Source organism: Macaca fascicularis, chromosome 16, assembly GCF_037993035.2.
Source record: "Macaca fascicularis isolate 582-1 chromosome 16, T2T-MFA8v1.1".
Lineage (NCBI taxonomy): Eukaryota > Metazoa > Chordata > Mammalia > Primates > Cercopithecidae > Macaca > Macaca fascicularis.
Window position 1 is genome coordinate 3,940,499 of NC_088390.1, and position 22,903 is coordinate 3,963,401.

General features: G+C 55.3%; 1 protein-coding gene across 2 annotated transcripts; it reads right to left on the minus strand.

The window, feature by feature from the left end:
- Positions 1-717: 717 nt before the first annotated feature.
- P2RX1 (purinergic receptor P2X 1) lies at positions 718-22,641 on the minus strand. Of its 2 annotated transcripts, none has more exons than XM_005582541.5 (12): positions 22,263-22,641; positions 10,430-10,577; positions 10,107-10,178; positions 9,591-9,660; positions 9,186-9,282; positions 8,809-8,838; positions 8,454-8,595; positions 4,088-4,215; positions 3,057-3,147; positions 2,607-2,672; positions 2,132-2,233; positions 718-2,002 (listed from the first exon to the last, which is right to left on the minus strand). In XM_005582541.5, exons 1-12 carry the CDS (start codon positions 22,397-22,399, stop codon positions 1,937-1,939), a joined length of 1,149 nt encoding a protein of 382 aa, XP_005582598.1. In that variant the 5' UTR covers positions 22,400-22,641; the 3' UTR covers positions 718-1,936. The 2 variants fall into 2 exon arrangements, with proteins under 2 accessions (XP_005582598.1, XP_005582597.1); XM_005582540.5 differs by having other exon boundaries at positions 8,809-8,889.
- Positions 22,642-22,903: the final 262 nt, after the last annotated feature.

Here is a 22,903-nt window from a genome sequence, read left to right on the forward strand (position 1 = left end):
CAGGGGGTGGAGCCTTCAGTGAGCCGAGATCGTGCCAGTGCACTCCAGCCTGGGCGACAGAGCAAAATTCCGTCTCAAAAAAAAAAAATAATAATTAATTAAAGGTAAATAAAATACAAATTTCATTTCCTTGGCTGCATATTTCCACCCAGGCCACCTGTGGCTTTTGGGTACCCTATTGGACAGCATAAAGAATGTTTCCATCATTCCAGAGTGTTCTACTGGGCGGCACTGGTCTAGACCGAGCATGGTGACTGGGTGGGGAATGCTGCCCAGAGATCCTACCTGGCTATAAGTCCAGGCCTGAAGTCATGCCCACAGTAGGGCCCTCCACACAGTCTCGGTCGAGACCCTTCTCCCCTCTTTGGGATTCCCCCAGATCTCCCTCCTGGCACAGCCAGCCCCTTCCTCCCCACTGTTTCACGAGGCCACCCTGGGGTTCTCTACTTGTCCCACTGCCAGGCCTCTCACAGCCGTGGAGGGTTGGGAAGAGTGCCAATGTTCAGGGCTGTGCCAAGATGGCAGCCCATGGACAGAGGTGAGCTGACCTCTCCACCCAGAGCTGACCCTGCTGGGCTCAGGGTGTATGAGTCGGCTCACTGGTCCCCACCAGCCGATCAAGAGGGATCTCAGAGATTGCCCAGCTCAGTCCCACATTTCACAGACGAGCACACTGTGTTCCAGAGAGGTCTGGAAAAAAAGCATGGACAGCAGAGGTTTGTCCTCATTTCCTTTATTGTACTCCACCCCTTGCTTCTCCCAGACCTTCTGTTCAGACACAGCCAGGCAGGTCTTGGGAGCTGGGGCCGAGCCACAGGCAGGGAGCCCAGGATTTGGCTGGGGCTCCCACCCCAACCCGAGGTAGCTGAGTAAGGATTCATGGCTAGGAGGGCTGTCCTGGCCTGGCACGCTTGGAGAGAAGCCTTTCCCTATGGAGGTGACATGGCACGGACCATGTGTATGTGCTTGGGGGTGTAGGTGTGTGCAGATGGTTGTGTTTGCAGGGCCCAGGCTGTTCACATACAGTGTGGAAGGACGCTGTGTGCACGTGGGTGGTGTGTACACTGGGTTGTGTGCAGGAGACACCGTGTGGCACGTGAGCACACAACACACACGCTGAAGGTGTTTGAGACCCTGTTCAGTGTCTGCGCCCGCCAGGCAGTGCAGGCTCAGGGCTGAGTCTGACTCCTGCTCAGGAGCTTAAGAGTTAGAAAGTTCCAGGACAGCACTTCTTAAACTTCGGTCCCAGAATGGCCTAGGGAGTTTGCCATCCACGCGGATCATATGGCCAGCCCTGGAGCCTTTGGTTCAGGAGGTCTGCGGTGGGCCCAGGAGCTTGCATTGTCAGTGAGTTCTCCAGGGAACCCCAAGGCCAGGAAGAAACAGGACTCAAGCAGGGCTGTCTAATAGAACTTTCTTCGATGGTGAAAATGCCCTGAGCTGTCCAGTATGGCAGCCACTAGCCACGTGTGTCTACTGAGCAGTTGAAATGTGGCTAGTTCAACTGAGGAACTGAATTTTGTGTTTCATTTGATTTTATTTTAGTTTAATTTAGTCACCTATGGTTACTGACTGCCACATTGGAGAGCCCAGATCTAGAGAAATGGAGGCAGCGGGTTGGATAATGAGGGTCCAGAGAGAGAAGCACAAAGCTAGGGTACAGGTGTGTGGGAGGGCCCTGCCCAGCCCCAGCCCTTCCCCACCAGGAGCGGCTGAGGCTGGGGTAGGGCTCCACTAGGGGGTGTGGAGTTGGAGCCAGAGCTCAGATTTGCACAGGTCTCTCCTAGTATGCACCCTGAGCTTCTGGCAAACTGCTATCTGCCTGGCTGAGAGGGTAGGAGACTTCCTGGGGAGGCCCCTCTGCCCTGGCTGGGACCCACCAGGGCCCCAGGCTGGAGCCTCACGCTGCATCCAGTCAGGAGTCCCGGGCTGACCATCAGGATGTCCTCATGTTCTCCTGCAGGCCCAGGGTGGAGCCGGTGGCTGCGAGGTCACGCTCATCCTGTGTGTGTGGGGCAAGGGTTGCGGGATACAAGTCAGCGCTGGGGAAGCAGCTGCGCACAACCCCCACCCCAACACCGACACACGCGCCAGAGGCCTTTGGAGGGCCTGGTGCAGGGGCTTCTCTTACCGCCCCTGGCCCCATGTCCTCAGCGTACTTGAACTTCTTTTGCTTGTAGTAGTGTCTCTTGGGCAGGATGTGGAGCAGCAGCAGGTCACAGAGAACTGTGGCCTGGGGTCAGGGCAGGGCATGGAGACAGCGTGGGAATCCGGGGCGGGTACAGGGCCCTCCACATCCCACCTCAGTCCCTGGCGGTGTGGCCCCGGCTGGATCCGACCTCACTGGAGGCCAGTTTCCTGGAGGGTGGATGAGGCCCTGCAGGACCCTCAGGGGACCAAGATGGTTCCACCCCAACTCTGTCCTGCCCCAGCTCTGGGCCTTGGTTTTTTTAGATCTACCATGGGTGGTGGGGTGGGCAGCCGCTGGCTCAAACATGAGAGACGGGTAGGGTCAAGTTTCAGGGTGAGGCACGTGCTGCTGCTACTGAGTTGTGGAAGAGGAGGGGCCGACCCCAGCATGGTGACCCGGTGACCCCAGCGCTTACCACCCCAAAGATGCCAATTCCAGAGCCGATGGTGGTCATCGTGGGGATGATGTCAAACTTCCCAGCCTGGTGGCAGGACCCAGGGAGAGAAGGGTTAACCGTTGGAAGGGGCCCAGCTGGAAAAGGCCGGACCTGGGACAAGGGGACTTCCCACCTTCGGCTGTGAACTGTGCCCCCTCTGACTCTACATGGGCCACCAGCTGCGGGTCAGTAGACTTGGGTTTTGACCTTGGCTCTGCCTCCCTGGGCCCAGGGAGACTGTGGGGGAGGCATGGCCACAGGTTGCAAAGCCCTGCCCTGGACATGCCCCACGCCCCATCTGTTATTATAAGTAAAACTGCTGAGTGAACCCACCCAATCTCCCGTCGTCTATAACTGTAGACGCCCAGAGGTACTCACAGGAGCTGAGAATGCATCTCAGCTGCCACCACCCTCATGCTGGACACTCACCTTGCCGTCCACCAGGATGTCAAAGCGAATCCCAAACACCTTGAAGAGGTGACGGTGGTTGGTCCCGTTCTCCACAAAGTGCCTGGCAAACCTTGGGGAAGGGATCAGGCGGCAGGAGGGTGATGCAGGGGACTGTCTTGGGTCTGGGGTCCTTAGCGCATCAGGGATGCAGGAGCTTTAGTGGTCTCTGAATACAGCCCCATCCCCAAACCCGGGCAGGATCCCAGGCCTCATTCTAGCAAAGCTGTACTCAACTCTTGCCCCAACTCCTTTTTTATTTTTATTTATTTATTTATTGTGAGACGGAGTCTCGCGCTGTCACCAGGCTGAATGGAGTGCAGTGGCAAGATCTCGGCTCACCGCAACCTCTGCCTCCCGGGTTCAAGTGATTCTCCTGCCTCAGCCTCCCGAGTAGCTGGGACTATAGGCACGTGCCACCACGCCCAGCTAATTTTTGTACTTTTAGTAGAGACAGGGTTTCACCATATTGGCCAGGATGGTCTCGATCTCTTGACCTCATGATCTGCCTGCCTTGGCCTCCCAACATGCTGGGATTACAGGTGTGAGCCACCGTGCCCAGCCCCAACTCCTTTTTGTTTGTTTGTTTGTTTGTTTCTAAGAGATGGGGTCTCATTCTGTCACCCAGGCTGGAGTGCAGTAGTATTATCACAACTCACTGCAGCCTCAGATTCCTGGTCTCAAAGCAATCCTCCCACCTCAGCCTCCCAAGATACCTTGATTACAGGTGTGGGTGCTGTGCGCAGCCATTGCTCCAGCTCCCAATGTCAGCAGTTTCCCCAGCTAGTCCTGGCCGGTGGGCCTCGAGGGGTCTGAGACCCAGGGACAGGGGATCTGAGACTTCAATATCTTGCTCCCTGCTGGCTTCCTGCATGGCCACCCAGGCGGAATGGGAGCTGCCCAGGACCCTCTGCTCCCCGCTGGGGACACTTTCTCAGGCCTGCAGGGTTCTGGGAGTGGAAAAGCCCGCAGGACCACAAGGAAGAACGTGCTGCTGGGGGCCTGGCAGATACCTGAAGTTGAAGCCTGGGGAGAGATTTTTCTCCTCATACAGCCCATGGAACTCATAGATGGGTTTGCAGTGTCGTACGTGCCAGTCCAGGTCACAGTGCCAGTCGATGGTGATGCCAACCACTCCGCCCTGCCAAGGGCACACGTAGTTAAGATCTGGGATTTCGGGATCAAAAACCCCCATCTCAGCCCGGCACGGTGGCTCACACCTGTAATCTCAGCACTTTGGGAGGCCGAGGCAGGTGGATCATCTGAGGCCAGGAATTCAAGACCAGTCTGGTTCATATAGTGAAAACCTGTCTCTACTAAAAATACAAAAATTAGCCAGGTGTGTTGGTTCACGCCTGTAATCCCAGCTACTCGGGAGGCTGAGTTAGGACAATCACTTGAACCTGAGAGGCGGAGGTTGCAGTGAGCCAAGATGTGTCACTGCACTCTAGCCTGGGCAACAGAGCCAGACTCCGTCTCAAAGACAAAGACAAGCAAAAACCCCATCTCAGAGCTGGTACCAGCACTCTTTCAAGAACAGAACATTTTGGAGCCGGGCGCAGTGGCTCGCGCCTGTAATGCCAGCACTTTGAGAGGCTGAGGTGGGCAGATCACTTGAGATCAGAAGTTTGAGATCAGCCTGACCAACATGGTGAAACCTGTCTCTACTAAAAAATACAAAAATTAGCTGGGCATGGTGTCGGGCACCTGTAATCCCAGCTACTTGGAAGGCTGAGGCAGGAGAATTGCTTGAACCCGAGAGGCAGAGTTTGTTATGAGCCAAGATCATGCCGTTGCACTCCAGCCTGGGCAACAAAGCAAAACTCTGTCTCAAAAAAATCAACAACAACAACAATTAAAAAAAAAAAAAACTGAACATTTTTTATTTAAGAAAAGATACTGAAAAGCTGTTTTGGGGTAGAGGTCCTGCCACCCTCACTGGCCTTCCTTCCCATTACCCTCCACACTCCAGCTCTCTGATAATTTCATTTGTATTTATTTATTAATTATTTATTTATTTTCGCCCTGCTCTTGTAGCCCAGCTATGTCCTTGTTATTCCCTTCTGTTTCACTCTATGTGTTTCCTTTGGGAACATTTCTCGCTTTATAATCATAAGTTTGTTTAGTGTGATTATGTATTAACCCATCTCCTCCAAGACTGAGCTCCAGGAGGACCAAGCTATCTGTCTCATTCATCACCAACTCCTGAGTTCCCGGCACAGGTCACAGTGCGGGAGGCAAGCAGTTACTGCATTAATTAAAGATGGAATCTGTAAAGATGTGGACTGAGAAGAAAACATTTGAGAAAGCGAAGCTCCTCTGGGCGAGGCAAGTAACAGGTGGAGATGGGCTGAGCAACAGAAGAGCTGGAAGGTGGTCAGAGAAGAGGGCAGGGAGCTGGGCAACTTGGCAGGAGCCTAGTACTGAGAAGTTCCCAGCTGAAGATGGCAGGGAGACCTTCCTTCCTTCCTTCCTTCCTTCCTTCCTTCCTTCCTTCCTTCCTTCCTTCCTTCCTTCCTTCCTTCCTTCCCTCCCTCCCTCCCTCCCTCCCTCCCTCCCTCCTTCCTTCCTTCCTTCCTTCCCTCCCTCCCTCCCCCCTCCCCCCCTCCCTCCCTCCTTCCCTCCTTCCTTCCTTCCTTCCTTCCTTTTTTTGAGACAGAGTCTTGCTCTGTCGCCCAGGCTGGAGTGTAGTGGTGCGATCTCAGCTCACTGCAACCTCTGCCTCCCAGGTTCAAGCGACTCTCCTGCCTCAGCCTCCTGAGTAGCTGGGATTAAAGGCACACGCCATCACGCCCAGCTAATTTTTTGTATTTTAAGTAGAGATGGGGTTTCACCGTGTTAGCTGGGATGGTCTCAATCTCCTGACCTCGTGATCTGCCCGCCTCGGTCTCCCAAAGTGCTGAGATTACAGGCGTGAGCCACCACGCCCGGCCCTGATGGCAGGGAGGTTTTTAGAACAGGGAGGTCTAACATTCAGCACATGTGTTTCTCTGGTGTGAACCCCCTCCAGGGGTCAGGAACCTGAGGCCCATGGGCCAGATCATGGCCAGGTTCATTGTTCGCATCTTGTCTGTGGCTGCCCTTGCCCTTCCACAGCAGACTTGGGTAGTTGGCACAGAGCCCATATAGCCGGCAAAGCTGAAAATAGTTCCTCTCTGGCCCTCGAAAGAAAAGTTTGCTGACCTCCCTTGTAGACAGACAAATGTGTCGTGAGTAGGTTATTTTGGTAACATCACAGAAAAGGGATTGATTTAGTTCCTGAATAGGCAACTGCGAGAGCAGGACTAATAAGGAACACGTGCTGACAGGTGTATAGACTTCCCACGTGCCAGGCAGCGAGGCACGCCAGGCACACCGCGTCAACTCACTTGACCCTCGGGACGACTCCACGAGACTGGCACCATTATTGCTCCCCGCTTGGTGGGTCCAAAAACTCAGACCCACTGAAGTGAAGAGACTTGTCTGAGTTCATACTGCTCATTTGGGGCAGAGCTGGGATTTGAACCCAGTCAGATAGTTCTGTGCTCGTAGGGACCGCTTCTCCGGAATCCCAGGTGACTGTGAGGATCCCAGGGCACAGGATTTCTCAGGGCCATAGGCTATAGGATTCAAGCTGCTTTTTTTTTGTTTGTTTGTTTTTTGAGATGGAGTCGCTCTGTCGCCCAGGCTACAGTGCAGTGGCGTGATCTCGACTCACTGCAACCTCCACCTCCTGGGTTCAAGCGACTCTCCTGCATCAGCCTCCTGAGTAGCTGGGATTACAGGTGCCTGCCACCACACCCAGATACTTTTTGTATTTTTTTTTTTTGGACAGAGTCTTGCTCTGTCACCCAGGCTGGAGTGCAGTGGCACGATCTCAGCTCACTGCAACCTCTGTCTCCCAGGTTTAAGCGATTCTCCTGTCTCAGACTCCCGAGTAGCTGGGATTATAGGCACATGCCACAACGCCTGGCTAATTTTTTTGTATTTTTAGTAGAGATGGGGTTTTACCATGTTGGTCAGGCTGGTTTCGAACTCCTGACCTCAGGTGATCTGCCCACCTTGGCCTCCCAAAGTGCTAGGATTACAGGCGTGAGCCACCACGCCAGGCCATTAATTATTTTTTGAGACAGAGTCTCATGTTGTTGCCCAGGCTGGAGTGCAGTGGCACCATCTTGGCTCACTACAACCTCCACTTCCAGGGTTCAAGTGATCCTTGTGCCTCAGTCTCCCAAGTAGCTGGGATTACAGGTGCCCGCCACCACACACCTGGCTATTTTTTTTTTTTTTTTGTATTTTAGTAGAGATGGGGTTTCACCATATTGGTCAGGCTGGTCTCGAACTCCTGACCTCAGGTGATCCGCCCACCTTGGCCTCCCAAAGTGCTGGGATTACAGGCGTGAGCCACTGTGAGCCACTGCGCCCGGCCAATTTTTGTTTTTGTTTTTTTTTTGCTTTTGGAGATGGAGTCTTGCTCCATTGCCCAGGCTGGAGTGCAGTGGCGCAATCTTGGCTCACTGCAACCTCCGCCTCCCGGGTTCAAGTGATTCTCCTGCCTCAGCCTCCCTAGTAGCTGGGATTACAGGCGTGCGTCACCATGCCCAGCTAATTTTTCTTTTTTTTTTTTTTTTTTGTTTTTTTTTTTTGTTTGTTTGTTTTTTGAGACGGAGTCTCGCTCTGCCGCCCAGGCTGGAGTGCAGTGGCCGGATCTCAGCTCACTGCAAGCTCCGCCTCCCGGGTTCACGCCATTCTCCTGCCTCAGCCTCCCGAGTAGCTGGGACTACAGGCGTCCGCCACCTCGCCTGGCTAGTTTTTTGTATTTTTTAGTAGAGACGGGGTTTCACCGTGTTAGCCAGGATGGTCTCGATCTCCTGACCTCGTGATCCACCCGTCTCGGCCTCCCAAAGTGCTGGGATTACAGGCTTGAGCCACCGCGCCCGGCCGAATTTTTGTATTTTTAGTAGAGATTTTTGTATATTTGGTAGAGAAGGAGGTTTCACCATGTTGGCCAGACTGGTCTCGAATTCCTGGCCTCAAGTGATCCACCCACCTCTGTGGGTATTATAGGCATGACCCACCGTACCTGACCAAGCTGCTTTTATCTAGTTTTTTTTTTTTTTTTTTTTTTTTTTTTTTTTTTTAAGCAGGACATCAACAAACATCCAGATGACAAGGTTTGCCCACATCCGTTCATTCTGGACACCTCCTTTGTGCCAGTTCCATGCCAGGACCCGCTGAAGACATGGATCTGACCTTCAGGGGGCCCCAGTATCAGGGCACAGACCCATAATATACTCAGCCCTCACCAAGGAGACTTGGGAGGATGCACTGGGCCTAAAATGCCGTTATCAGGATCCTGCGGCCCAGCCCTCCCCGCCTGCCTGGCACCATGCCCCATACCTTCTCAGCCAGGCTGCTGAAGTTCTGGCCTGACTCTTGCACCACATAGCCAAGCTGGAAGACTGGGCACAGGGGGTGCAGGGTCTTGTGATAGAGGCAGGTCTTCATGTAAGCGGCATTCACCTCTTCCACCAAGTTGCGCCTATGGGGGTGGAAGGTGTTGACAGCAGCTGTGTGTCATCCGGGAGGGTGCGCGCCACGCCCCAAAGCCTGGGGACCCCTCACAGGCTCCGCAATGCCCCTTTGATTCCTTCCATGCCAGCAGGAATGGAGATGGAGGGAGACAGAGACTGTGGAGAGCTCCCGGAGCAGCCTCGGCCAGCCACCTGCATTTCTGCCCTAGTTTCTCACGCACCTGTTGACCTTGAAGCGTGGGAAGCTGATGCTGTTCTTGATGAAAAGAGTGAAGTTCTCGGCCTCTCGAAGAAGGGCAGGGCTGGAGGACACCACACTCACTCACCGCCCCTCCCCAGGAGGCCCCCTGTGTGTCCCACACAGAGCTTGGCATAGCAGGGGGTGGGCCGAGCCTCCGGGACCCGCCTGCAGCCCTGGGCCGGCGGAGGGGTGGGTGTGCTCTAAGGTGGCCGGGACCCAGGGGAGTCTTTGGCCTAGGTTGTGCGGATGGGGTGACGGTGGGGTCAGAAAAAGGGGTCAAGATCCTTTCTAGACCCAGGCCCCCCTCTGTCTGGCCTGGGACCCTGTTCTTAGCTCCCTGGAAGGTCAGACTGTTACCGCGGGATGTCATCATCCACCTCCACCGGGCACCAGCCAAAGATCTCACACGTCTTCAAGGTGTCGTTGAAGGCCACACACTTGCCCGTGCGGATGCCTGGAGCCAGAGAGAAACCCCTGGGTGCCTGCACTAAACTGGGGTGTAGAGGAGGCTGCCCCAGGCCCCTTCCCCAGGAGCCCCCAGTGACGGGCCACTCGAGCAAAGGAGCCGAGGACAGACACGTGGCTGGGTCCGGGACGGGCAGGCCAAGCCTGGGCGGGGAGGAGAGAGGGCTGGAGGGAGTCCCTCCCGGAACCCGCCTCAGCGGTGTGGGGAGAGGCAGGTCAGCACCAAGCTGGGCCTGCAGGACGCCAGGGCCTGCAGCCGGGGGACTGTGGAGGGACAGGAGGAGGCTGACCCCTTACCTTGGGCCTTCCTCTTGGCCTTCCCAGGGGTACAGCCACTGTCATCCTTGCATATGCCCCCTTCTGGGTGCTGGGGGAGGCGAAAGCTGCTGGCCACAGGCCCCTTGGGTGGGGTCCTGAGAAGAGCCCCTCCCGCCCCCAGGACCCTAGGGAGAGCGTGGGGCAGAGTCTCAGACCTCTCTGGAGTGACACCTGCTCACAGCCTCCTTCCCCCGTTTCCCCCCAACACTGCTCTGCCGAGGCCCCCCCCGCCGGGCTCATGCCCAGCCGCCCACTGTCAATGTCAGCTGGGCGGTGGGGGTGGGCACAATCTCGGCACCCTGCCTGGTATGCTGGGCGGGAAGGCTTAGCTCTGCAAGGGTTGACAGTTACTGTGTGTGAATATATGCCCGAGTTTGCATCACCGTGGCCCCTGCAGGAAGGCTCTCTGGCATCCTCTCAGTGCCCATGGAGACTGTCTGCAGGTCATTTTCCCCCGTGAGTCCGAGAACGGGGCTGGCGGGCAGAAGTTCTCACCTCTGCGCAGTAGCCTTGAGTCTGCTTTGGGGTCACGATGAAATTGGTCATGACCACGAAGGAATTGTCCCCCTAGAAGAGGGGCAGGGGGAGGGCAGGGTGGGCTGGGAGAACAGCCTCAAGGGCCCCAACGCTGCCCCAGCAGGACTCTAGAGCCCACAGGACACGCGGCAGCCACCACACCCCCTGCCACCCACATGGGGTGATATCACCAGGGCTGCCTCTGCCCGGCAGAGGTCCAGAGAGAAAGAGGAGCTGGGCTGGTCCCACCCAGCTCTGAGACAGGCCCTGCGAGGGGAAGGCGCAGCCCTGAGTCAGCTCACCTGGGCTGGGAAGACGTAGTCAGCCACGTCCCAGACCTGGGGGCCGAGGCCAGGGAGCTGGGTCACGGCCAGGCCCTTGAGTTTCACAGACACACTGCTGATGAGGCCGCTAGAGGTCTGGTAGCCCTTCTCGTAGAGGAACACCCACCTGTGCGGGTAGGGGACAGAGCGGGGGACGGAGGGGGAGCTGTGGTTCTGGCACCAGCTGGACCCGTCACATCCTTTCCCGTGCCCTCCCCAGTTGTGCCTCTGAACCACCATCTGCTCCTAAAGCACCTGGCTTGGGCTAAAGGCAGGACAACCTCCCGTGCCTCCCCCTGCTGGCCTGGGCCTGAAGTGCCACGGTGCTTTCGCTATGGAAATGCTAATTCTGGCCGGGCATGTCATCCCAGCACTTTGGGAGGTCGAGGTGGGTGGATCCCCTGAGGTCAGAAGTTTGAGACCAGCTTGGCCAACATGGTGAAACCCTGTCTCTACTAAAAATACAAAAAGTAGCTTGGCCTGGTGTCGGGCGCCTGTAATCCCAGCTACTTGGGAGGCTGAGGCAGGAGAATCGCTTGAACCCAGGAGCCGGAGGTTGCGGTGAGCTGAGATTGCACCATTGCACTCCAGCCTGGGCAACAAGAGCAAAACTCTGTTTAAAAAAAAAAAAAAAGAAAGAGAGAGAGAAAGAAAGAAAAATGCTAATTCAAATACTCTTTCCAATCCTTTTCCAAGAACAGAGTTTGCTGGGTCCTGGAGGCCAAGCCTCTCAGACCCCAATCCTTCCCAGGGTGCCTCTCCTTCCAGAGGTCCCAGCAGAGCACGAAGGCTGAGAATATACTCTTCAATGCCTAACAGTCTGGGTCTAAATCCCAGGTCCACTACTTACTGTGGGATTTAGGGTAAGTTATTCAATCCCCCTGTGCCTCAGTTTCCTCATCTGTAAAATGGGAATAACAACAGTACTTCTTTATTTTATTTTATTTTTATTTTATTTTATTTTTTTGACACGGCGTCTCACTCTGTTGCCCAGGCTGGAGGTCAGTGGTGTGATCTCGGCTCACTGCAACCTCCCTCTCCCGGGTTCAAGTGATTCTCCTGTCTCAGCCTCCTGAGTAGCTGGAATTACAGGCATACGCCACCATACCCAGCTAATTTTTTGTGTTTTGAGATGGGGTTTCACCATGTTGGCCAGGATGGTCTCGATCTCTTGACCTTGTGGTCCGCCCGCCTCGGCTTCCCAAAGTGCTGGGATTACAGGCATGAGCCACCGCGCCTGGCCAACAATGGTATTTCTTGTAGTGATCAAATGAGTGAGTTCATACGTGTAGAAACACTCAGAATGGGAATGGCACAGAATAAATGCAGTATAGACATTAGTTGTTATTATGATCCAGCCATACTGGGACCCCCTGGGAGACAGCGGGGAAAACAGAGCAGGGAAGTGGTCCTCTCCAGGGCTTGCAGCGTCCAGCCCCTCGGTCGGGGCACTGTGGGAGTGGCTCAGTCGGGAGGTTTTCCAGCTTTCTTGGGAAATTCTGGCCTTGCCTTCCCAGCGTTGAGCAGTCCTGTTCCTTTGGGTTCTCCACTTCCAGTCTGGGAGTTTCCATGTGGCTAACCTTCCTCTTAGCCCCAGGAGTTGGGCAGATGACCAAGGCTTGCCAATCAATGTTCCATCCCCCTAGTAACAGTGACAGGCCTAAGGACACGCACATGACTTGGGGAGTTTCAGCAACGAGGCCAGGACTTTTCTGGGAATTGCCAGGAAAGAAACATCCTGTCTACCGAGTGGCTAAGCAGGGCGGCTGCTAGACGAAAACTATGGTAGTCATCTTTGCCGCCTTCTGAAGAGAGCAATCCTGACAATGAAGCTCACCTAGAGGAAAGCCAGGCCAGGAGATAGAGAGGGGCAGAATCCTGACGAGGCTCTTTGAGCACCTGGATTCAGCCATACCTGAAGCACAGTTGAAAAATCTACCTCTGGACTTTTCAGTTATGTAAACCAATAAATGTCCTTCCTTTATTTAAACCCTTGGATTTGGTTTCTGTTGCTTGCAAATGGAATAGTCCTGGATAACTCTCCTCTCCAGGCTGTGGCCCCTTCCTCGAGGAAAGACTCTTCGTGGAGATTCAGGGTAGTCTGTGTGTGTGCGCGCGCGTGTGTGTGTGTGTGTTGGGATATGGGGTGTGTGGCTGTATACCTCCAGGGCAAATCTGTGAGTGCACCTGTGGCCAGATATGTCATCTCCCCCCACTCCTTACCCTAACCCAAGCTCACCTGTCCAAGGGGAGCTCAAAGTAATGGACTCTCTTCTCCTTCCCCCAGGTCTCTGGTAACAGAACTCTCCAGGCCTCTTAGTCCCAGAGTCTCCTGTCTCCCCGCTGCAGGCCCCAGGGAGTCCACCCACCAATGTCCTTTTCTTTCTTCTCACGGTCTACCCACCTCTTCTCCAAGCCCCCTTTCACCTTGGAACTGGGGCCAAGCCACACGCTTCCGAAGCCTAAGCTTGGTCACTGCTGCCCCCTGCAGGTCCCAGAGAGCAACAGGTGAGGCATGACAAAGGTCCCTGATCCTCAGCGTCCTGAGTCTGTCCCGCTGTCTCCAGCCCCATCCGGGAGAGCGAGGGCATCGTCCATCCCCGCCCACCCTCCTTGGGCCCCTTCCTCCAGGAAGGCCTCTGGTTCTGTGTCCAAGCCAGAAGGAGCTGGTGCAGGGGAGAGGGGGAGCTTCTCCATGTCCTGAACCCCTTTATGGGACAGGCCTCCCTCTTGGCACCCCCAGCCCCAACGGGTTAGCAACATTTCTATCTTTACCCAAGACCAACTTATAACAGAGAAGCTGAGGCCTGCAGGAGTGGCAGTCCCAAGTGTCCCCACACTTGAGGCACCCAGCCCAGGACTCATCCCACCTCCACTGAGCAGCACTGGCTTCGACGTGTCTCCCAGGAGGCAGAGCACACAGGGCAGACAGAGCCACCTGGAGCCCACATGCTGGGACTGATGAACTCAGCGTGCGTCTGTGTCTGCCCTTGGGGCTGCTGGTCTTGAGAGTCGAAGGGAAAGGTCGGTCAAATCTGGCATTCATGACCTCAACTCTGGTGATAATAGAATGACTATGGGCCGGGCGCGGTGGCTCATGCCTGTAATCCCAGCACTTTGGGAGGCCAAGGTGGGTGGATCACCTGAGGTCAGGAGTTCAAGACCAGCCTGGCCAACACGATGAAACCCCGTCTCTACTAAAAATACAAAAATTAGCTGGGCGTGGTGGCGGGCACCTGTAATCCCAGCTGCTCGGGAGGCTGAGACAGAGACTCGCTTGAACCTGGGAGGCGGAGGTTGCAGTGAGCCGAGATCGCGCTCTGCACTCCAGCCTGGGCGACAAAGTGAGACTCTGTTGTCTCAAAACAGACAAACAAACAAAAATAATAGAATGACTGTGGTGCCGGGCCCACTCCTCCAAAGCCATGCCTTGGTCGAGCTTTGTTGTCACCACCCTGGGAAGACAACCAAGAGGGCCTGATGTCAGACACAGGCATCTTCGGAAGCCTATCCGCTTCCAGAAATAACCCTCGCCATGCTTTCTACCTTGTCATCGGCAAGGCTCTCCGATGGCCTTCTCGTGGAAGCGGCCACGTGTGGAGTGGCTGAGGGTCAGGTGCCAGCCCTGCTGCTTCCCAGCTGTGTGGCTTCAGGTTAGAGACTGCACCTCTCTGAGCCCCGGTTTTCTCAATAAAACAGAGGTGAGGCCACCTGCCTCAAAGGCGCTGCTTACTCAATAAGTGCTTAGTGAAGCCCTAGCACATACTCAGCCTGGGCCTCAGGAGACAGAATCATCTAGGTAAGTGTTTGAGGGAAGCTTCTATGAGTTCTTTTTTTTTTGAGATGGAGTCTCAGTCTATCACCCAGGCTGGAGTGCAGTGGCGCGATCTCGGCTCATTGCAACCTCTGCCTCCTGGGTTCAGGTTGGTCTCGAACTCCTGACCTCAGGTGTTCTGCCTGCCTCGGCCTCCTAAAGTGCTGGGATTACAGGCGTGAACCACTGCGCCCGGCCTCTATGAGCTCTTCTGTTTAGTGGTTAGTACTTGGCATGGAAATAGATCTCGCAGGCTGGACACAGTGGCTCACGCCTGGAATCCCAGCACTTTGGGAGGCCAAGGCGGGTGGATCGCCTGAGGTTAGGAGTTGAAGACCAGCCTGGCCAACATGGTAAAACCCCATCTCTACTAAAAATACAAAAATTAGCACTCAGTGGGCACATATAATGAAAACCTCCCATTTTCACTGTTCTCTGTTCCTCCCTCACACATTCCTCTTTCAATGTCAATCCGCCCCCATTCCCTGAGTGAGCTGCGTCAGACATGCTGTGTCCCCAGAATTCTATCTCCAGACTGCACTCTCCCCTGAGATTCAATTCCATACATTCAGTCATTCAACAAACATGAGCCAGGAATTCTAGCACTTTAGGAGGCTGAGGCAGGAGGATTGCCTGAGGCCAAGAGTTAGAGACCAGCCTGGGCAACATAGCAACACCCTGTCTCTACTTAAAAACAAAAACAAACACATATTTATCCAGCCCTTATTAATGTGCCTAACACTGTTGAACAAAACAAACACGAAAGTGAACAAAACAAACAAAAATCTCACAGTCAAGGGTCTTACACAGATGCTCCTCGAATTACGATGGGGCTATAACCTGATACACTCATCCTGAGTCAAAAAGCCTCTTAATCCCCCCAATAAACCCACCATAAAGTCAAAAAATCCTAAGTCAAACCACGCTAAGTCCAGATGCTCCTCAACTTACAATGTGATGATGTCCTGATAAAGTATCTGTTTTTTTTGAGGCAGAGTCTCACTCTATCTCCCAGGCTGAAGTGCAATGGCGTGATCTTGGCTCACTGCAGCCTCTACCTCCAGGGTTCAAGCGATTCTCCTCCCTTAGCCTCCTGAGTAGCTGGGATAACAGGCGTACGCCACCACACCTGGCTAATTTTTGTATTTTTAGTAGAGACGGGGTTTCACCATGTTGGCCAGGCTGGTCTTGAACTCCTGACCTCAGGTGATCCACCTTCCCAAAGTGCTGGGATTACAGGCGTGAGCCACTGTGTCTGGCCTGCAAGATCTATTTCCATGCCAAGTACTAACCACTAAACAGACAGAAATTCAACTGGATCAACCTGAACTGTTCATCTCCCTTTAGAACTTGTTCCCCTGTGTCCTCATCATGGAGAATGGTTCTGTCCTCACCCTATCACCCAGGCTCAATACCTGGGCAGCACCCTCACAGCCACCCTCCCCATCATGCCCACATTGGTTGGGTCCCCTAGTCCTTCCTGGCCTCCCTCAGCTTTCATCTAAGGACCCAGAGTGCTGGTTGTGGGAAGACTGAGACATTGGAGGAGCTGGAGCAGGTGCGGGGGCAGCTCTGGCGTGGGTTGGGAGGACTGGCCAGGTGGCTGGTGGGACACAGGGTGTGGCCATGGGCCACAGGCAGGAGTTGACCAGAGGGGGCGTGTGCTGTCAGGGAGCAGCAGCCCTGGGGAGGGGCACGAGCAGACTCCAGGCTCAGAATTGGGGCCCACCCTGAGGCCCCCATGCAACCTGCAGACAAGTCGAGGAGCATCTGGGCAAGTTCCTTGAGTGCAGGATCTTGGTTTGTTTTGTTCACTTCTGTATTTTTAGTGTCTGGAACAGTGCTTGGCGCATAATAGGGGCTCGATAAACACCTGTGTGGTGAATGACTAACTGAATGTGGAACTGAATCTCAGGCCAACGATTTGTGTTTTTAATTTTTTTTTTTTGAGACGGAGCCTCGCTCTGCCGCCCAGGCTGAAGTACAGTGGCGCGATCTCGGCTCACTGCAAGCTCTGCCTCTCGAGTTCATGCCGTTCTCCTGCCTCAGCCTCCAGAGTAGCTGGGACTACAGGTGCCCGCCACCACACCCGGCTAATTTTTTGTATTTTTAGTAGAGACAGGGTTTCACCATGTTAACCAGATGGTCTCAGTCTCCTGACCTCATGATCCACCTGCCTCGGCCTCCCAAAGTGCTGGGATTAGAGGCATGAGCCACCACACCTGGCCAAATTATTTTATTTTTATTGCTATTTATTTATTTTTGAGACAGGGCATCACTCTGTCCTTCAGGCTGGAGTGCACTGGTGCAGTCACGGCTCACTGCAGCCTCAACTTTCCAGGCTCACGTGATCCTCCCATCTCAGCCTCCTGAGTAGCTGGGACTGACTACAGGCACGCACCACCACACCCAGCTATTTTTTTTTTTTTTTTCAGATACAGGGCCTCACTGTGTTGGCCAGGCTGGTCTTGGACCCCTGAGCTCAAGTGATCCGCTCACTTTGGTCTCCCAAAGTGCTGGGTTTTCAGGCATGCACCACTGCACCCGGCCTGTTTTTCTTTCTTTCTTTTTTTTTTTTTTTGAATACGTCACCAATCTCTAAAAACCAAGAAGTTTCTTTCATGCATAAATCTCACTTCCCACTTCTCTGGAGATGTCAGAAGCTCTGGGCTGTGCTAGGTGTCACGTGCTGCGGCGACGATGGGTAGAAGCTGAGCAGGGGCCGCCCCAGGCGTGAGGCCTGCCAGGGTGACAACATCTGTCACCTGTGTTCACTGCCTCTGCCTTGGGTACAGTCCCGTCCTCCCTTCCCATCCCTACGGCCTCTTCACAGCCGTCCTGCCTCTGGTCCTCACGCTCAACCCTGCCTGCCCCAGGCCCTCCCCTGCTAGACATCCTTCTTTGGCTTCCTTCTGCCTGCAGGAGAAATCCCTGCACCTCAGCATGGTGTTCAAAGGCCTTCGCCATCGCCCCTGCTTGCCCTATCACATCCTCTCCCTTGGGCTCCTTTTATGCCCCCTTCAGCCTAGTCCCAGTGACTCTCTATTCTTCTCCGGCCCCAGGACCTTGGTTCACACTCTGCTTCCTGACAGGAGAACCTGGAAGTGGTGGACACACAACCAGGCTCCTCCAATCAGGGCATTCCGTTTCCTTGACCACAATGATTGATTGGTTCTGGGGTGGGCACGGGACCCGACCCTGTCCGATAAGAGTTGAGCCTGAGACTTTTGCTGGAGCTCTGGAGAAGGAGCAGCTCTTGTGCCTCAGGAGTGGCTAAGCTGGTGAGATGTCAGCTTGGAGCTGCTGGTCACCATGTCACCACCATGAAGACAGAGAACCTGCCTGAGAATGACGCTTCCACAGAAGAAAGAAGAGCCAGAAAAGGGAGACAGGTCCTGGACAGTTTCTTTTGAGAACCAAGACTGGACCCGTGAGAATTCCTCATCTCCTCTCCCCTCTAAACCTTACTCCTCCCATGTCTTCATCCTGGAGGATCCAGCCAGGCCTGAAGCCCACACTGATTTTTCAGTTACCTAAACTACCCGATACTCCCACCCTTTCTTTTATTTATGTATTCATTTATTTGTTTATTTATTTATTTTGAGATGGAGTCTCACTCTGTTGCCCGGGCTGGCCTGCAGTGGCACAATCTCGGCTCACTGCAACCTCCACCTCCCGGGTTCAATCAATTCTTCTGCTTCAGCCTCCCAAGTAGCTGAGATTACAGATGTCCGCCACCACACCCAGCTAATTTTTGTATTTTTAGTAGAGACGGGTTTTCACCATGTTGGCCAGGCTGGTCTCGAACTCCTGACCTCAAGTGATCCACCACCTTGGCCTCCCAGACTGCTGAGATTACAGGTGTGAGCCAACGCACCCGGCCCACCCTTCCTTCTAAATCCGGTTTGATTGGGCTTTTCAGGAACCAAAGGAGTCTAGCTAATTCACCTTCAGTTCCTCCCTCTCCCTCTCTCCATTCCATGTTCCACCTCTGTTCCCTGGCACAGCACCAAGCATGGAGAAGATGCTGAAGAAATGGTCCCTGGATGTGTTTCTCCCAGCAATAACTTCTATCCATCCTTCTCCCTGATTGGTGCACTCTGATCTCCACTTGGAGATCTCAGAACATGTGATTTCAAGAGGTCTGTGTGGAGGCGCAGGGGATGAGTGAGGACTTAGTTGAGAAGAGACCCAGAGGGACTGGAGAGAAAGCTGAAAGCAGCCCAGCCCAGCCCAGCCCAGACCACAGCCCCCAGGCCTTTGCTTATGGCTGGTTCCATCAGTGTGACACCTCCTCCAGGAAGGCCTCCTAGGTTTCCTCCCCAAGCAACATTCACAAATCCTTGGGGAAGCTCCTCTATGCTGCAGCAAAACTAGCCCTCTCCTTTCCTTGTCCCAGTGTGCCCCTAGCATGGCCTGCTGGGCCACAGATAACAGCCCATTGCCTGTACACTGCCAGAGACAGAGAGCTCACCACCTCTTTGGGGAGAGCTCTGAGACCATCTTTTTATTTATTTATTTTATTTTATTTATTTGTTGTTATTATTATTTATTTATTTATTTATTTTTTTTTTTTGAGACAGAGTCTCGCTCTGTCGCCCAGGCTGGAGTGCAGTGGCACGATCTCCACTCACTGCAAACTCCGCCTCCTGGGTTCACGCCATTCTCCTGCCTCAGCCTCCCGAGTAGCTGGGACTACAGGCGCCCGCCATCATGCCCAGCTAATTTTGGTATTTTTAGTAGAGACGGGGTTTCACTGTGTTAGCCAGGATGGTCTCGATCTCCTGACCTTGTGATCCGCCCGCCTCGGCCTCCCAAAGTGCTGGGATTACAGGTGTGAGCCACCGCGCCCGGCCTATTTACTATTTTTGAGACAGAGCCTCGCTCTGTCACCCATGCTGGAGTGCAATGGGGTGATCTCAGCTCCACTCCGCCTCCCGGGTTTAAGTGATTCTCCTGCCTCAGCTTCCTGAGTAGCTGGGACCACAGGCGCGCATTACCACACCCGACTAATTTTTTTTTTTTTTTTTGCAGACCAAGTTTCACTGTTGTTGCCCAGTCTGGAGTGCAGAAGTGTGATCTTGGCTCACCACAACCTCCACCTCCCGGGTTCAAGCGATTCTCCTGCCTCAGCGCCCCCAGTAGCTGGGATTACAGGTGCCCGCCACCACGCCTGGCTAATTTTGTATTTTTTAGTAGAGATGGGGTTTCTGCATGTTGGTAAGGCTGGTCTCGAACTTCCAACCTCAGGGGATCTGCCCGCCTCGGCCTCCCAAAGTGCTGGGATTACAGGCGTGAGCCACTGCACCCGGCCTTAACTGAGACCATCTTAACTGGATCTGAAAGAGGGTCAGCTCAGTTCAGCCTTCTGGTCTTAGGCCCACTCACTGCCTGCACTTGCCCGGGATCTCCTGGAGGAGCACGACTAGCAGAGACCACAGCCTCCGTTTTCCGCCTCAGAGTCTGTGTTCTCGGCATCTCAGCCTCTCTGTTCAGCCTCAGTAACTCTGTCCATCTCTGAGTCTCGGAACCTCCCTCCCTTCGTCTGAGTTGTGCTCCAGCATTTGTCCCTCTGTCCAGGTCTGTCTCTGTGTCCCCCCATCCCCCACCCAGGCTTTGCCCCGTGTCTGGGACGCAGGGGCCTGGCTGGCCTCTCATGCTCCTTTCCATCCCCCGGCACTGCCTACAGGATCGGACATGAAAGCAAAGCCCTCCCCAGGAAACAGCAAAGTGCTGAGGGGAGTGCACTTTAGGGGGGTTCCCTGCAACCCGTGCCCCATGGGCCGGTTAGGAAGCTGAGCCCGGAGATGCCAAGGCCAAGTCCAGGCTGGCACTGTGGGCAAACTTGGGTTTGCCGCTGTGGGTTCCCGGCTGAGGTCAGCGCAGTACTGGGCAGTGGCCAGACGAGGGCACAAGAGACAGCAGGTGCCACAGCCAGAGCAGGAGCTGGGAGCCTGAGCCTGCAGCCCTCGGGGTTGCTGGTGATGAGGGACCCTGCCTTCCTTCCGTCCTCTGCTGTGTGACGTGGGCAGGCCAGTGCCCTCTCTCTGAGGATGTTTCCTTTCCAGAATATCAAGGCTGACTTTGGAGTCATGCAGGTGGGTTCAAATCCTGGTTAGCCTCGTATTAAGCTGTGAGATCCTGGCTAAATCCCTGTGGCCCTGAGGCCCACAGACACCGAGAAGGGCCACATCCATTTGGAACCTGATTAGACGGTCTGGGGAGGGAAGACGGGCAGGAGGGCGGTAGTGAGGTCCCCGTCACTGGAGGTATAGGTTCCCAGCTGGGCAGCAGCTTGGGGCATAGGCTGGGAATGGGAGGGTCCCTCCTACGCTGACAGCCTGTGACCCACACACAGGAGGGACCTGGTGCCCCTCACACCTGCAGATCTGACAGCAGGACTAGGGAGATGCAGGGACAGAGAGAGGACCATCTTCCCCCAGCGTCTTCCAGCAAGGGTAGGCTGGGCCTGAGCAGACAGCCTCTCTCTTCCAGGGAAGGTCAGGAGTGACGCTAATGGTGGACTTCTGGCCCGTCCTGTGCCTGGCATCCCATCATCAGTGCCCAGTAGAAAGGATCCCAGCCCCCTGTGATGGTGAGGAAGGAGAAGGCACAGCAGAGGCCTGGGGGTCAGGGGGGCTCAGCTCCAACCCCGGGTTTGCTGCTGACTTGCTGTGGACCTGGAAACCCCACTGCCCCCTCTGGGCCTGTTTCCCTCCCAAGCTCGAACACCATCGCAGATGTCGGATTAGTCTCTGAACAAGAGAGAGGAGAGGCCAAGGCTGGGGCCTGGCCCTGGGCCCACCTGGACAGCTCTGAGGTTTTGGGGACTAGTGGGACAGAGGGAGGGCTCTTTTGGATGCCAGAAGTTTCAGGGGGACTAGGACTCCGTGGTCCTTGTGTGGGCCCTGGGTCTGCCTGCCCTGGACTCCATTGAGCAGTTCTGGTTTGGAAACACAGTAAAAATGGGGAGGGCAGAGCCCTCAGAATCACACGGCAAAGGTAGGCAAGGGCTACTGGGCACCCCCAGACCCCCGGCAGGGCTGAGCCCCCTCCAGGAACCCTCTGCACAGTCACTACGAGTGGACAAGATGCACCACACACAGGGGACACACATCAGCCACCCAGACACTTGACCCCAGGGCAGACATGGGCACAGCCATGTGCACACACAAGGGTACCCACATGTGAGCACCCAGCCCCAGGGACACACACCCAGACACACATGGGCACAGAGCTGCATACGCACACTCACAAGTGTGCCCGCCTCTGCCGGGCCTGCCTTGGCTCCCGAGACAACCAGACTGCAGGAGTGTCCCATGCTGCCCCTGATTCTGCACTCCCGGCCCAGCGGGACAGGTCCAGAGATGCCCAGAAAGGAACTATCATCCCTGGGACCAGAACCCATCTCTGTCCTCTGCCTGACTTGCCAACATTAAGGCACCAGGTATTCAGAATGTGAGGGTTTCTCTGCTCCAAGGGCCTCAAACATCCCTGGATGTCCCTCGCTTAGGCAGGGAAGGTGGCAGACCTGTCATATGGGGTGACAGGTAGGGGGTGTGGCCTCTGTGTCGGTGGCAGCCTGGTGTGGCCTCTGTGTCGGTGGCAGCCTGGTGTGGCCTCTGTGTGGACGTGGCCTCTGTGTCAGTGGCAGCCTGGTTTGTCAGGCGGTCAGAGGTCGAGGACTCAGTGGCTGTGGTTGGTGGGGCCCTGGCCCTGAACACCACTAACCACTCAAAGGAACCGTAACACTGAGCTGGCTCCTTGGAACCCAGAGACTCTGCCTCCTGTCCCCAGGGGCAGGGCTTCCCCGCCGGCCTCGTCCCCATCTCCACGGTGAGTTGGCAGTATTTTCCATTCCCACACAGTGGCTTGCCAGGAAGGCCTTCCACTGGATGGAGAGGAAGAGGGGCACGCAAGGGATCTCAGAGTCTGGAGGACAGGCCGGGGGTAGAGGCTGGTGCAGGCAGGCAGGCAGCGGGAGGGGCCCGGACTCACCCGATGACGTAGACCAGGACCACCAGCTGGATCAGTCGGAAGATAACGCCCACCTTCTTGTTGCGTACCAGCACCATGCGGGGGGTGTCATACTCAAAGAGGAAGGCGGCCAGCTCCTCCTGGAACCGCCGTGCCATGGTGGGCCGGCTGGGGCTCAGAACCGAGCCCCCTGCACGGCCGCTGCTCTCAGGGTGAGCCGGGTGCCACCACCCACGTTGATGACAGAGCTTCTGGGGGCTTCCTGGCCCCTTGGGAAGAGCGGGGCAGTGCAGATGGGGCCAGAGGACAGCAGCCAGAGGTCAGCTGGAGGCACTTGGGTTGGAGAGAGAATCCCTGGGCGGTCAGAGCAGCTCTTGGCCCCTGGAAGGCAATAGACTGCAGACCAGCCTCGCCCATGGACAAATAAATTCCCAAAGATAGACGGGGCGGGGCTGGTGGGGCCACCCAGGCCCAGCCCCACTGCCCCTCCTGGCTCTGCGTGGGCCCTGTTGGGCCTCCGGAAACAGGAGTTATTGGCAGGAAACCACAGGCCACCCATCACAGGGGCAAAGATAAAGCTCTCAGCCGACTCCTCAAGTTATCTTCCCCCCAAAACCTGGCAAGATGGAGCTCTGGCCAGGGCCTGGGGGAAGCTGGAGTGT

What these genes read in the sequence shown, in the direction of transcription:
- P2RX1 (XM_005582540.5), bottom strand. Translation starts at nt 22,399, where the DNA reads ATGGCACGGCGGTTCCAGGAGGAGCTGGCCGCCTTCCTCTTTGAGTAT. An exon ending in GTGGATGATGACATCCCGCG is followed by an intron (nt 8,890 to 9,185) that starts GTAACAGTCTGA and finishes GGTGTCCTCCAG; the next exon opens with CCCTGCCCTTCTTCGAGAGG. An exon ending in AGGACATGGGGCCAGGGGCG is followed by an intron (nt 2,003 to 2,131) that starts GTAAGAGAAGCC and finishes CCACACACACAG; the next exon opens with GATGAGCGTGACCTCGCAGC.